The 15,753-nt window shown below is 36.0% G+C and overlaps 1 protein-coding gene across 9 annotated transcripts in view; it reads left to right on the top strand.

Moving 5' to 3' along the window:
• SCN3A (sodium voltage-gated channel alpha subunit 3) overlaps positions 1-4,971 on the top strand; it is a 115,516-nt gene extending 110,545 nt beyond the window's left edge. For all 9 annotated transcript variants that reach the window (XM_024579795.3, XM_045187344.2, XM_024579800.3 and 6 more), the window contains one exon: positions 447-4,971. In XM_024579795.3, the coding sequence (XP_024435563.2) occupies positions 447-1,642 (1,196 nt within the window). In that variant the 3' untranslated portion in view covers positions 1,643-4,971. The remainder of the gene's footprint in view (positions 1-446) is intronic.
• The last annotated feature ends 10,782 nt before the right edge of the window (positions 4,972-15,753 follow it).

Here is a 15,753-nt window from a genome sequence, read left to right as displayed (position 1 = left end):
GAAATCAGATCTGAGAATCATAATGTGTTTTGATCTAAAGTTTAATAATCTCGTTCATTTTCCTCTAACTAAAAAATATTGGCATTCAAAAATAGAAAACAATGTATTTGGAGATTTCCGAAACAATCTTTGTTTTTAACTGGCACATTTCATATGTGAGGATACCTGTTCACAGCAATTAAATGTGTATAAACTTCAATTGCCATATCACTACCTGAGATTATTTAATTTGTTGCATTTTGCAAAACTCTATATTGGCTTATGACATTTTGGAAAAGTTGTATAAAACTATAATCTTTAATTGCTAAATTAGAGAATAGATCCAAATATTTAGCAAAGGTTTATATTAATAACAAATTTGGTGTTTTCATAGACCTTGCCAAGATGAAGTATTCATGTAAGCATAAGATATTCACTGTTTAGCTGTTTTCTGTGTTTTTCCATAGGCATGTTTCTGGCTGAGATGATAGAAAAATACTTTGTGTCCCCGACCCTGTTCCGAGTGATCCGCCTTGCCAGGATCGGCCGAATCCTACGGCTGATCAAAGGGGCAAAGGGGATCCGCACGCTGCTCTTTGCTCTGATGATGTCCCTCCCTGCGCTGTTCAACATCGGCCTCCTGCTCTTCCTGGTCATGTTCATCTACGCCATCTTCGGAATGTCCAACTTTGCCTATGTTAAAAAGGAAGCTGGGATTGATGACATGTTCAACTTTGAAACCTTTGGCAACAGTATGATCTGCCTGTTCCAGATTACCACCTCTGCTGGCTGGGATGGTTTGTTAGCGCCTATTCTCAACAGTGCACCCCCTGACTGTGACCCTGACACAATTCACCCTGGAAGCTCAGTCAAAGGAGACTGTGGGAACCCATCTGTTGGGATTTTCTTCTTTGTCAGTTACATCATCATCTCCTTTCTGGTGGTGGTGAACATGTACATCGCTGTCATCCTGGAGAACTTCAGTGTTGCTACTGAAGAGAGTGCAGAGCCCCTGAGTGAGGACGACTTTGAGATGTTCTACGAGGTTTGGGAGAAGTTTGATCCTGATGCCACCCAGTTTATAGAGTTCTCTAAGCTCTCTGATTTCGCAGCTGCTCTGGATCCTCCACTTCTCATAGCAAAACCAAACAAAGTCCAGCTCATTGCCATGGATCTGCCCATGGTCAGTGGAGACCGGATCCACTGCCTCGACATTTTATTTGCCTTTACAAAGCGCGTTTTGGGTGAGAGCGGAGAGATGGATGCCCTTCGAATACAGATGGAAGACCGGTTCATGGCATCGAACCCTTCCAAAGTCTCCTATGAGCCTATCACAACCACTTTGAAACGCAAACAAGAGGAGGTGTCTGCTGCTATCATTCAGCATAATTTCAGATGTTATCTTTTAAAGCAAAGGTTAAAAAACGTATCAAGTAAATACAATAAAGAGGCAATCAAAGGGAGGGTTGACTTACCTATAAAAGAAGACATGATTATGGATAAATTAAATGGGAACTCCACCCCAGAAAAAACAGATGGAAGTTCCTCTACCACCTCTCCTCCTTCCTATGATAGTGTAACAAAGCCAGACAAAGAAAAGTTCGAGAAAGATAAACCAGAAAAAGAAAGCAAAGGGAGAGAGGTCAGGGAAAATCAAAAGTAAAAAGAAACACAGAATTATCTTTGTAATCAATTGTTTACAGCCTATGAAGGTAAAGTCTACGTGTCAACTGCACTCCCAGAGGAGGTCTATGCCAAACTGACTTTCAACAAATACTCATGGTCAGTGCCTATAACAAGACAGTGGCCGCTCTGTCACTACAACTCTGTGAGTCAGGGTGTCAGCATTGACAAAAGGTTACTGTTCTCATTACCAGCTGACACTGCTGAGGAGAAACTCAATGGCTACCTAGACTGTAGTGATAGCTGTGCAAAGTGATCATTGTAACTACACCAAACACCTTTAGTACAGTACTTGCATCCACTCTATTTTTAACCTCCATATCTGCCATATTTTTACAAAATTTGTCCCTGGTACCTAATTCATAGTTTATTCATAATACTCTGTCGCTATTTTTGTAAATGAGGTTTAAGTTGAGAAGAAAGTATATGATCCCTGTGTTCCTATCCCAAAAGTTTCTCAAATAATCAGACAAAATTGTTTTGTCCAAGAAATGAAATTCTAGCTCAAAACCAGAAACAAAATTCTAATGTCAACAATTTCAGGTACTCTATTATTTTCTAGATGACTAATTTTGAAAGTGTTTCAGCCTATGTTCATTTATATTTGAACAGTTATGTGCCTGTAAAATCTCCTAATTTTAAAGGATTATTTTTAGGTAAAGTATTCTGTTTCAGCAAGTGCAAATTTTATTCCAAGTTCCAGAGCTCTATATTTAATTTTGGTTAAATGCTTTCAAAGAAAAAGTAATCTAATAATCTGTTCTAGAAAGGTATAGAATATCTAAAGTATTGCTTTAGGATAGTTGTTCCACTTTCTGCTGAAGTATTGCTTTGCCATCTTCTGCTCTTAGCAAAGCTAACATTTTATGTCAATTAAACACCCTCTGTTATGTAAATAGTTTTTTTTTCCTGTGGTGCATGTTTGGGCAAATATATATATATATAAGTATATATACAGCCTGATAAAAAATCTTCTATTAAATCAAATATGTACCACAGTGTATGTGTCTTTTGCGAGCTTCCAACAGGGATGTATTCTGTACCATTCATTAAACATAAATAGTTTGAAGACTATCACTGATGCATGTTAATATTGCTTATGCTACTCTATTTTACTCAATCCACTCTTCGTAAGTCTTGGTAAGAAGTCACATGTCAGTGGTAGAGTGAATTCAACCAGCTCTCTGTCTAGTGTGTCAAGCAGAATAGCTTACAGTTATTTAAAAGCACTTTTACTTTTGCATTTTTAATTTAACTTGAGTGTTGTGTGGTGCCTCTCTAGATTTCAAGGAAACACACGACATACTGCCTATTGTCAAAACCTATATTTCATATTTTGCTAAAAATATGTCCAAAACTTGTTTAAATATAAATAATGTAAAAATATGATCAATTTTATTTGTTGCATTTTGTACATAAGAAAATTATTTTCAGGTTGATGACATGGCAATTTATTTCACTTTATGCTTTTGCTTTTTATTTTTAATCACAACTCCAAACTTTTGAATTCATAAGGCTTTTCAAAGGATAATTTCCTAAAATAAAAGTTAGACACTGGGTTTTGTGAATTTCTTTGTTATAATATATTTTCTATCATACCAATAGTAGATACATTGGTCAAAAACTCAATCCTAGATCATTTTCTACCAATTATGGTTGCTCAATATATAACCCTTTACTCATGGAAGGTTTTTTTTACTCAACTTTTGTAGTATTTGCTTATGCAGACTAGTCTTATTTTTTTAATTCCTGCTGCACTAAAGCTATTAGAGATATAACTTGGGTTGTGTCTTTTCTAGCCATAAAAAAGTGGCAAAGTTGTGCAATTACCTAAAAGGATATCATTTTTTTTTGCACAAACCAAAAATTTAATGTTAACTCATTTTACAAAACTATTTACTTGTAGTGTTCTGATGAGCTGCATGCAGGGAATTGCTATTACTAAAAAGAATGGTGAGCTACGTCATTATTGAGCCAAAAGAATAAATATTTCATTTTTTATTGTATTTAATTTCTTGGCCTCTTTTTTCATTGTTGGAAGTTTAAAATACGCCTCATTAATAAAACCTGTACTTGATCTGATATCTGTATACCTAAAAGTTCACATAAATTTTATAACAACATACTGCATGATCCACCAAGCAGTCCTGCAGAATAAGGACTATTAAAAGCAGTTTTGTGAACTGTTTGTGTGCAAAGGATCCAACCCCCATGTTCTAGCTTAGGTACCATAACAGTAATAGTAACCCTCTATAATGATTATCAACTCCAATTAATACCCTTGGCTAAAAGTGTTTTAATCTCAAATCCTCTCCATGTAACTGATACCATCTCTAAATTTCTTGGTAGTTGATAAATCTTATACTCTTTGTTTTTAAATGCATTTTACGAACTCCTATTTAGAGGTAAAGTATTAATGATGCAGTTGATTGAGGATTTATATTAAATTTTTTTTTCAGGTCCCTTGGATTAATGTTATGTCAAAACCAAACATTTAACCTCAATGGAACACTTCAGTTGTAATGTATATTTTTTGAAGATGAATTGGATCTAAGTATGTATTTCCTATTTAACCCTAACCCCAACGTAAATGACATCAGGAGACAACTGAAATTCATTGGCTTCTTTCTGTTCAATTTTCAGATCTTGCCAATGACACACAGAACTTAAGTATTACTTTGAGAAATCCTTAACATTTTTGTGCATCCTATTTTGTAATCGTTAGCCAAGCAACCTATTAATTGATATGAATTAGATCTAAATGATCATCTTCCAAAATAGTCTGAAGAGTCAATATACATTTTCAAACATTACTCAGATAACTTTAAATAGACAAAAACACATTTGGCCTTGACTTTAGCCTCATTAAAAGTCTTCTTGACCTCATATATTTTATAGCACAAAGTTGAAGAATGTTTCAAATGATTCAAAAGATGGCTATGATTTCTTTTTTGTGACCTTACAGATTTCTAAAAGATAACACCTGATATATAATCAAAGAGATTAAAACAAAGATATCATTAGTAACTTCTAAAATCATCTGGAACCAAGTTACTTCTAGATCATTAATTAATGTTTGTCACAAAACTTGAAGAAGTTGAGCTTAAGTTTTGTATTCCTAAACAAGCACACTGTTAATCACAAAAGAATAAAAAATGCTGCACTAGCTGGTGTGTCTCAGTGGCTTGAGCTCTGGCCTGTGAACCAAAGGGTCACCAGTTTGATTTCTAGTCAGGGCACAGGCTTGGGTTTCAGGCCAGGTCCCCATTGGAGGGTGTGTGAGAGGGAACCACACATTGATGCTTCTCTCCCTCTCTTTCTCCCTCCCTTCCCCTCTCTCTAAAAATAAATAAATAAATTCTTTTTTAAAAGAATAAAAATGCACATCTTTCTCTTACAAGATCTAAAATGTTTTATTCTTTTCACAGAGAAAAGCATTAATGATTTGATGCATCCAAACATTTGTTGTTACTCACTCCTACCTTTGTGGGCAGTACATCTCCTCTACTCTCCAGAATCTCTCTGTCCTCTGTAATTCTGCCAGTCAACATACGGAATTAGATATCTGAAACCTTCTAAGCCAGATAGCACCCCATTACCGAGAGATCAGTTTTCCCTTGTTATGATGGAGTAACAAAAAATGCTCTGGATAACCTGCCTCTCACATATCCCACTACTATGATCTATCACTGGCCACCACTCCACAACTCACACTCTCTCCCCCCATGGAGTCACATTACACAATGTTTTGATATCTCTCCTGTCTCGGCACATGCTATTCTCTTTGCCTGAAGTGTCTCTCCCTCTCCTTTTTCCCCCTCTCCTTTTTCCTCCTACTGCTCAAATGACTTTCAAAACCGGCTCAAATAGCATCTTTTAGGAACCTTCCTCAGATTTCCCCAGGCAGAATATATCATTTCTCCTCAAACTTCCTAATGTGCATCAATGATGTAGTGTATCATAACATGCTGTATTACCTCCTTTCCATTTATCTCTTCTGATAGATTGTATATATCCAAGGTATGGGGCACATCTCATTAATTCTTTTTACCCTTCTGCCCTTTATCAGCAGTGACTAGCAGAACATCAGTAACTATCAGTATTCAGATATATTAGTAGTATAATTGATTTTTGCACAAACACACAAAAATATTTAAGTGCCAAACAATAATACTGGTACATTTTTTTCAGTCCAAACTGCGAATGACTCTCAAATTTATTGGCATCTAAATTCACATAATCCACCTTTACAGTTAGTTTACAATATACAAATATATTGGAAATACTACCCTTTATCTGTGGTTTACAAGTATCTATTGCCTAATAGAAACTACTAAAACAAAAACTTCATTTCATTAATTCTCTTGGTGAAAGAATAGTATTATTGAGTTGTTTTCTATCAGAAATATCTTGCGTGGTTAAAAACATAGATTTCAGTACCTTAATCATGTTGATATTCTGCACATTTGATAATTTATGAGTACACTTTAGACAACTATCTTAAAATATTCCTATCACAAAATATATAAAAACAATAACATATTTTTAAGAGACCACTTTAATCTGTGGTTGAGTTTACAAGAAAGCAAGGGACATTCCCTAGGGCTGTTAGAGAGAGGTAAGCAAGCACACTGAGCAATTAGGGTTTCTATGGATCCCAGGGACTATAGCTTGGTTTTAATTACCTGTGTACAGGGAATAGAAGACAAATACTGTATTTGCATCCAATTAGTGTTTGAAATCTTGAATAAGTTCAAGACCAACAAAAACGCTACACACTGAAAACATTTTAAAAAACTAACCTTGCAAAAGCAGATAGAAAGGCAACTTGGCAAGCAAACTTCTGTGTCTTGTCTTAGCTCTAGGTTTATGGGGGACAAAAATCTTTTAAAATTCATAGCCGTAGTCCCAGAATTCACCTGTACTTGGCCCAAATTTATATTTTCAGCCTAGTACAAAATACTGCAAGGCAAACATTCAATTTAAAATAGACATAAGTTGCTAGTGGTTCAAGGATCCTGGTAGAAATGAACTGAAATCCTTCCTGAAAGACCACAGCTCAGTCCAGGCCTCAAAGATATACCATAAATAAAGTCTGAGAAACATGAACTCATAATAAGAGAAATAAAAAAGTAAACAATAAGAAAAGAAAACTGCAGAGTGAGAGAAGGAAAAACATATCCACAGTCTTCAGACATGAGATATAGGTAAGTTTAATAGTATTAAAAAATAAAAGAGGAATTAAAACATAAATAATGAGAGGTAAAAATTATGAGACATACTTGAAGAATATTATACCACTTCTAGAAATAAGGAATACAATAATTGAAACTAAAACAAAATAGAAGATTTAAATGGCAATTTACATGGAATTCTTTAAGAAAAATAGTGAATTAGAATCTGAAAAAACATCACAAACAAAACAGCAGAGGCAAAGATATAAAACATATAAAAAACCTTAAGAGAAATTAAGCAAGTTGTGAAAAGGTATAACGTAATTCCAAAAGGAAAATTCAAGTATAAAGGAATCCAATATATGATTGCATAATGACTAAGAATGTTTCACTATTGATAAATGGACAAAAATCCTATCATTCAGGTATCACAAAAATACCTAATCGGGATAAACAAAAGAGAGCCATACTCAGGCACATCTTAATAAACTTCACAGCAACAAAGCTCAAGAGAAAATCTTCAAAGTAAAAAGAAAAGAAAGAGAAACAGCAATTTGAATATAACAGCAATAATGAAAATATTACAAGAAAATGCCTGTTAAACAGATATTTTATACACAGGAAAACAATCATTGAGAATAAAGAGCAAATTAAAAACTTTTCATATAAACAAAAACAGAGATATTTTATTACCAACATATTCTCACAAAGAAATGTCTAAAAGATATACTTCAAAAAGAAGAAAAATTATTTCATCAGAAAGTCCTAAGATGCAGAAAGGAATGTTGAGACAAAAAACAAAACAAAACTATAAATCTGTGATTAACAGGATAAAGTTAAAAAACACTGATGGCAAAAAGCAAAAATAATTTTTACTTCTGTTGTTAAAACTAATAAATAGAGCTAAAAGAGTAAAATATTTTCATGCAAGTTGGGAGGGATGTTGGAGTTAAAAAATTCAAAGGTCTTTGTATTTTTCAGGAGGATGATAAAAACATTAACTTTAAACTATGCTTAAAATGCTTACTAAAATTTCAAAGATATACAAGGAATAGCAAATTGAATAAAAATGTTAAGACTAGTACAAGAGTAAAATTAAATAATTTAATATTTAATAAATTCAAAAGCACAAGAAGGAAAAGTAAAATTAAAAAATAACATAAATAAAAAGTACAAAATAACCCAGTGGAAATTAACAACAGCCAAAATGTAATGACTAGATAGAAACAGGACATGTAATTTTTTATTTTTTATTTTACTTGGTCTTTTAGGAATTATTTATTATTCAGAAATCCCATTAACTTCAATTGATCATCTCTGATAATGATGGTAAACATACTTTGAATAAAAACCCTGAAATCAATGACCAGCTGTATGGTACAAAGGTCTGTGACTATAAGACTTACACTGGGGGGTGAGTCAGGTGAAGCCACAAAAATTCAATAAGTTTTTATTATAATTAAGTTTCACCTACTAAACACATAACATGGCAGCAACATTTGAAAAAGTATCATGATTTCTTCAAATGCACATGTCACATTTACTAAAATGCCTTAAATGACAGACCAAAAAGCATGTGTCAAAAAATTTCACAGAACTGGTATCATATGTACCACACCAAGTTCTCTGATCTGAATGTAATTAAATTAGAAATCTAACTTTTTGAAACATATTTGGAGTCTTAGTTCTTTTTTTTAAGTATATTTTATGGATTGTGCTGTTACAGTTGTCCCATCCCCCCCCTTTATTTCCCTCCACCCTGAACCCCTCTAGCACTCCCCTCCTTAGTTCATGTCCATGGGTTGTACATATAAGTTATTTGGCTTCTCCATTTCCCATACTATTCTTAACCTCCCCCTGTCTATTTTGTACCTACCATTTATGCTTCTTAATCCCTGTACCTTTTCTCCCATTCTCCCCCTCCTCCTCCCCACTGATAACCCTCCACGTGATCTCCATTTCTATGATTCTGTTCCTGTTCTAGTTGTTTGCTTAGTTTGTTTTTGCTTTTTTTAGGTTCAGTTGTTGGTAGTTGTTTATTTCATTTTACTGCTCACATTTTTGATCATCTTCTTTTTCTTAGATGAGTCCCTTTAACATTTTATATAATAAGAGCTTGGTGATGATGAACTCCTCTAACTTGACCTTACCTGAGAAGCACTTTATCTGCCCTTCCATTCTAAATGATACCTTTGCTGGATAGAGTAATCCTGGATGTAGGTCCTTGCCTTTCATGACTTGCAATACTTCTTTCCAACCCCTTTTTGCCTGCAAGGTTTCTTTTGAGAAATCAGCTGATAGTCCTATGGGAAATCCTTTGTAGGCAACTGTCTCCTTTTCTCTTGCTGCTTTTAAGATTCTCTCCTTCTCTTTAATCTTGGGTAATGTCATTATGATGTGCCTTGGTGTGTTCCTTCTTGGGTCCAACTTTTTGGGGATTCTCTGAGCTTCAAGAACTTCCTGGAAGTCTATTTCCTTCACCAGATTGGGGAACTTCTTCATTATTTGTTCAAATAAGTTTTCAATTTCTTGCTCTTCCTCTTCTCTTTCTGGCACCTCTATGATTCGGATATTGGAATGTTTAAAGTTGTTCTGGAGGTTCCTAAGCCTCTCCTCACTTTTTTTTTTTTTTAATTCTTGTGTATTCATTCTGTTCTGACTGTTCTGAATGTTTACTTCTTCCTTCTGCTAAAAATCTTTGATTTGAGTCCTGGTTTCCTTCCCTTCACTGCTGGTTCTCTATACATTTTCCTTTATTTCACATAGCCTTGGCTTTTGCATAGCCTTCACTTTTTCCTCTATTTTGTGACCATATTCAACCATGAGTTTCTATGAGCATCCTGATTACCAGTATTTTGAACTCTGCATTTGGTAAGTTGGCTATCTCTTCATTGCCTAATTCTATTTCTGGAGTTTCATCTGTTCTTTCATTTGAGTCATATTTCTTTGTCTCGAGCACCTGTTACATTCTAAGGGGCAGAGCCTTAGGTGTTCATCGGGTGGAGCAACCCAGGTCACTATGTTGTGGAGCTTTATGTGGGGGAGGAGTCAGAGAGGGAACAATGCTGTTTGCTCAGCTCTCAGCCAGCTTACAGCAACTTCCTCCTACTATCCCTAAGAGAATCAGGCCCTTTTGGTGCTGATTCCCCAGGTGGGTGGGCTTATGTACATTCTTCGACCATACGGGTCTCCAATGAACTCTCCTGTGAAGCTGGGAGTTTTTTCTGCTGTCTCAACTCCCATAGGGTTTTACAGTCAGAGGTTTTGAGGTTTTATTTTGCCACCTAGTACCCTAGGTTGCACAGTCTGTCTCCCTCCCCATTTGTTCCTCCTGGTCTATCTGCACACAAATGAGAGACCACCTGTCTGCCAGCCGCCCTCCTTTGACATGCATCATCTCTGCCCCAGCTTCCTGTCTCCACCGTCCTACCAGTCTGAATGCATGTTTCTTCTTTAATTTCTTGATTGTCGGACTTCCATACAGTTTGATTTTCTGGCAGTTCTGGTTATTATTTGTTTTTAAATTTGTTGTTGTCCTTCTTTTTGTTGTGTAAAAAGGCAAAGTGTATCTACCTATGCCTCCATATTGGCCAGAAGCTGGAGTCTTAGTTTTAATTGTGGATAAGAACAAATAACTTTAGAGAAGTTCCTGAGGTAACTGACTTTATTTGGAACAGAAAGTACAGAACTCCATGTCTAAAACAATAGAGATTTTGGTAGACATTAAAGGGAAGCTAGTAGTAGCTCCATGACACAAGCAAAACAACACAGCAGCCATAAATTTAATGAGTGAACCAAGGAGAGAGAAAGCCAAAAAGAGACCTCTTAAGGTCACAGCTAGTTCATGGACTAGCCTTCATTCACTCAGGAGAATTCAGAGTAAGACATGGGGCAGACAAGAAAGCACTCCCCAAAATGCACAGAAACCTATCACATAGAATGGCATGAGGCTCACTTGTGTAAGAGGTTTAAATACAACCTCTGCCAAACACTGACTGAACAACCATCTATTCCAATCCAGGGGTGACTTGTACGAGGCCAGGATTGAAAATAAATGCAGATGTTGGCAGTGTGAAAGACTATATATGTCCAAGGTTGTACTCCCTCAGGAGCAGAGGAAATTCAAAGTTACTACTCCCTGAATGGATATAGGGCCCAAACCCCACACCCCCAGACCATAATAATAACCTCCCGAGCACACATACATCCAATGGCAAAAAAATGTGTAAATCTAACTTCATAAGGGGGCTTAAGAGTAACCTTTGACCATTACATGGCTAATGCTGACCCAAAGGTAACACCAAGGCATCCAGCCTCAAAGAGAAAAATAAAGGAAAACAACCTGAGCAGGCAAATCAGCAGCTAAGCACTGTAGAGAAACTAGACTTTACTCAATTAGTTCAGCCAAATCATTAAACAAATAAACTTTCTTAAAAACCAAGCAAATAATAACAACAATAACAATTTTGGAGGGTAGGTGAGATCAGAAACTCTAGAGTTGAAAAATACAGTAACTATGGTGAAAAATTCGTTATAGAGGTTAGACAGTGAATTTGAGCTGGTAGGACAAAAAGCCAGCAAAATCAAGAAGAGAGTGATAGAGTTTACACAATCTGAAGAACAGAGAGAGAAAAAAAATAAGACAAACAGCCTCAAAAATGTGACACCATTAAGCATACCAACATATTTGAAATGGCAGTACCAAAATGAGAGAAGAGAAAGAAAAAGATAGAACATTTGAGGAAATAATGGCTAAAAACTTCCCAAACTTTATGAAAAACATTAATTTGCACATCCAAAAAGACAAGTATTGGCAAGCATATGGAGAGAATGAAACTCTTGCACATTGTTGGCGAGACTGCAAAATAAAAATAGTGTAGTTGCTATGGAAAACAGTATGCAGGTTCCTCAAAAAATTTTTAAAAACTACCATAAGATCCACCAATACCACTTCTAGTTATGTATCCAAAAGACTGAAATCAGGATCTCAAAGAGATGTTATCACTCCCATTTTCATCACAGCACTATTCAAAATAATCAAGATGCAGAAACAACCATGTAGGGCAGGCAAGTGCAGGCAGTCTGGCTTCCTCACCCAGGTGTCTGGGTAGCTAAGGGAAGCAGTGTCCCCATAGCCTTGGAGGGGCCTGATAACTAGTGTTCTCATAACTAGTGTTCTTGAGACTGCGTCCGATCAACTGTTCCCATAACATAAAGTGGGCTTGCATGTGCAGGATTATGCTATGTTATGTAATTTCCTGGCATTTTGCTGGCTTTGTTTACCTCTAGTACTTAAGACAGTGGGGGTTTCTCACTAGAGACATGCAGCTTGCAGCGTGTGTGGCTCACCCACCCGTGAATAAAGGCATGTCAAGCATCCCCACAGCTCCACGCATTTTCTTCCATCTCCCTGAAGCTAGAGTGGACCTGCCCAGACTTGACAGGTTGCGACACAAACTTAAATGTCTGTTTACAATGAATGGATAAAAAAAGTATGGGATATACATACAAAAGAATACTATTCAGGAGAGAAGTTCTGTGATTTGAGACAACACAGATGAACCTTGAGGACTCAGAAAGACAAATGCTGTATAATTCTACTTATACCAGACATCTAAAATAGTCAAATTCATAGACTCAAAGATTGAAATGGTGGCTGTCAGGGGCTGGGGGAAGAGGAAATGGAGGGTCACTAATCAACAAGCATGACAATTCCTTAAGCAAAATGAATAAGCTCTAAAGAGCCGCTGTACAGCATTGTATCTATAGGCAACAATAATGTATTATACACTTACTTACACTCAGTAAGAGGGTAAATTTTGTGATGTGTTCTTACCACAATAAAATAAAATTTAAAAAATAAATGCAATAAAATCTTGTTGGGGCCCTGGCTGGTGTGGCTCAGTGGATTGAGTACCAGCCTGCGAACCAAAGGGTTGCTGGTTTGATTCCCAGTCAGGGCACATGCCTGGGTTGCAGAGCAGATCCCCAGGAGGGGGGCACAAGAGGCAACTACACATTGATGTTCTCTCCCCTTCTTTCTCCCTCCCTCCTCTCTCTCTAAAAATAAAAAATATAAAAATCTTCTTTAAAAAAAGAATGGTTAAAAAATGGTTTAAAAAGTTGTGCTGAGATGTACTTCATAGATGACATACTGTCTTTTTTGGTAAATGTTCTGTATACATTTCAAAACAATGTCTATTCTGCAATTGTGAGATACAGTAATCTACATCTTTAATGTTGCATCATCTCTGTAATTACTGAGTTTTTGTCTGCTTATTTATTAGTCACTGAGAAAGGTATGTTAAAAATCTCCTATTTAATTGTGGATTTATCTATTTCTCCTTTAAATTTAGTCAACTTTCGGCTTCATAGGCACCTGGCTCAGGATTCTGAGAAGCCAAAAAGATCTAGAGGGTGGGTGACCTGCCATAGAAGCTGGTGCCAAGCAAGGCATGGTCCAGGACTTAGAGAAAGTGAAGAGATGAACTATGGCACTAGAGGATTGGCAAGCCCAATGCTGCCCTGACTAATCCCTCAAGATGAAAAGCAACAGGCACAATTTAGCACATTGCCTGGGGCCTACTGCATCCCTAAGAGCATAAAATAGCACGCTGGCTGCTTCCCATCTAACAGGCAGCAATGCTAAACCAAAGCCATAGCTGAGGGAATTCTGGGAAATGTAGTTCCAGCTTATCTAAATTCATTCCACATAGACCCCCCCCCACCCCACCCCACCCCACCCCCGGGTTAAGAAAAGGCCCAGGGCCCAAGACAGCCTTGACACAAGTTGTAATTCATTTGATTCAGGATGCTAGTTGAAGTCACAAGTCTGGAAGAGATGGCTTTGGGAAAAAGTATAAAGAATAGAGGGAAGATTACTGTGCCAGCCCACTACCATTAGCAGATGTGGCCACAAGACAAAAATACACATATTTTGTGATAATAGAGCTTATATAAAGGAATAATTATATATGTAAAATATTGCCTAGAATTTGTGACCAAGGTGAAGTCAAATGCTCACCCCCAAATTAATTAACTTAGGAAATTTAGGTTTGTATAAATTATCAATATAGGGCACACATCTAGGTGCCTAATGATAAAAAAATTTGGGGGGGGGGCGGGGTTGCAATTTTTTAATTATAATAGTAAGTCTGATTAAACAAAAAACAAAGAAAGAAATTGTATTCCTTTCAAGTATTCATTAATGTATAGCAACCATATTCCCAGGTTAAAGCAGTGTTTGGGTTTCCAGTGATTATTAATATTTAAATCATTTCAGGGACTAGAATTAGAGACAAAGTTAAAGATAACATAAAAGGATAGGGAGGGATAAGCAACTATGTGCCAGCTGCTAGAAAAACCCTGGTGATGTGGCTTTTTTGTACATGAAACAAGGTTGTGGGTGCGCGGGTTTTGGGTAGCAGCATTGTGTAGAAACAATGAAAAACAGACCCAGTTAAGCAAATTTCTCTAGAAAGAGGGGAAATGAGGTGAGATTTTCCTCGGAAAGGGCCCCTCCCCCAGCTCGCTGAAGGTCTTTAGCTGCAGCTTTCCGGAGGACACTCTGTTGTCATGGAGACAGGAGCGGCCTCCTCTTCTGCTCCGGAGGCAGAAAGGCGAGCACCACAGCACGTGGGTGAGCCCTCTCGCTGTCGAGCTGGACATCAAGCGATGACTAGTATGCTGCAAGTGAGGAAAGAAAAGAACGCAAACAACCCTCCCTCTCACGCCAGACACAACACGATATTAAAGACAATAAGGGTACTCTGATCATCTATTTAATTAGCTAAAATTTAAATAAATCAAAAAGCTGTTTTTAGAAAAGTCATTTATTTCTTCCACGGTTCAATAAAGACAATGCTCTTACTGCTCCAATATAATTTAGTATTTTATGTAATAGCAATAGTTTTTAGTAGAAAGAATAAATAAATAATATTGTAACAAGGATATATAAATTCTTTAAGAAAATTACATGCCAGTTTAGGTATTGGAATCTTTCATTAAATACCAGTAATGTGTACAAAAAGAAAAGCACAAACTACCAAATTTCCTGACATTAAAAATGACTAAAACAAGCACAAATAGAAATATGGGACCTATTAGTACTTATAAAGAACATCTATTTTATAAAAATGCTTTATTTATATTATAAAACAAGAAATTAATTCAACTGAAATTTAAAAACAGAAAATGTGAGTCAGTAATATTTAATAGTATTCTTTCTATTTCCATTTTCTGCACAAGCATAAATAGCCTTTCTCCCTTTAGTCTGTAGTCATATTAAATTCAAAGCACAGCTACTTTGTCGAGAAAATCTATGGTCACATACTTAATTTATATTGACGTCCTGTATCCTTTAGAATAGAATGCAAATAGGAAAAAGCAGCATGTAAATGAAAGAGTTATGCATTAAATAATAAATTTACAAGTAAACGATTTTTATTATTTACTTACTACAAGCTACTTCCCTTGAAAAAAATTCCAAAAGAAAATTAACACAAGTATATTTCTGGGTTTTTTAAAGACCTTATAGAAAGATGCTGTGAATGTTGGCTTATACATTATTCATGAACTCCATTATCAAGAATATAAAGTTCCCAATGTGTTTTCTTTTTAATTTAGATGATGGATAATATGGATGGAATTTGTGCCCTTTAAATAAGGAAATATTTATTCACTGAAGACTTCTAGATTCTGAGATACAATCAAGCATATAAATACATGAATTTATAACATAATGCTGCTCTAATCCTTTCTGGATAAACTAGGAAAACAAACTGGAAATGAAGAAACGTTACATAAAAATGGATCTTAAATGATAATGAAAAGGTAAAACGTATTTCTTGGGGGATACCCATGCTTGTTTACCATTCTAAAAAGTGAGGTCATGATCAATATTTAAGTTCTTCCTGAC

This window comes from Desmodus rotundus, chromosome 2, assembly GCF_022682495.2.
Source record: "Desmodus rotundus isolate HL8 chromosome 2, HLdesRot8A.1, whole genome shotgun sequence".
NCBI classification, from domain to species: Eukaryota; Metazoa; Chordata; class Mammalia; order Chiroptera; family Phyllostomidae; genus Desmodus; species Desmodus rotundus.
Note: the sequence above shows the minus strand (reverse complement) of the source record. Positions and strands in the feature narration are given on the sequence as shown.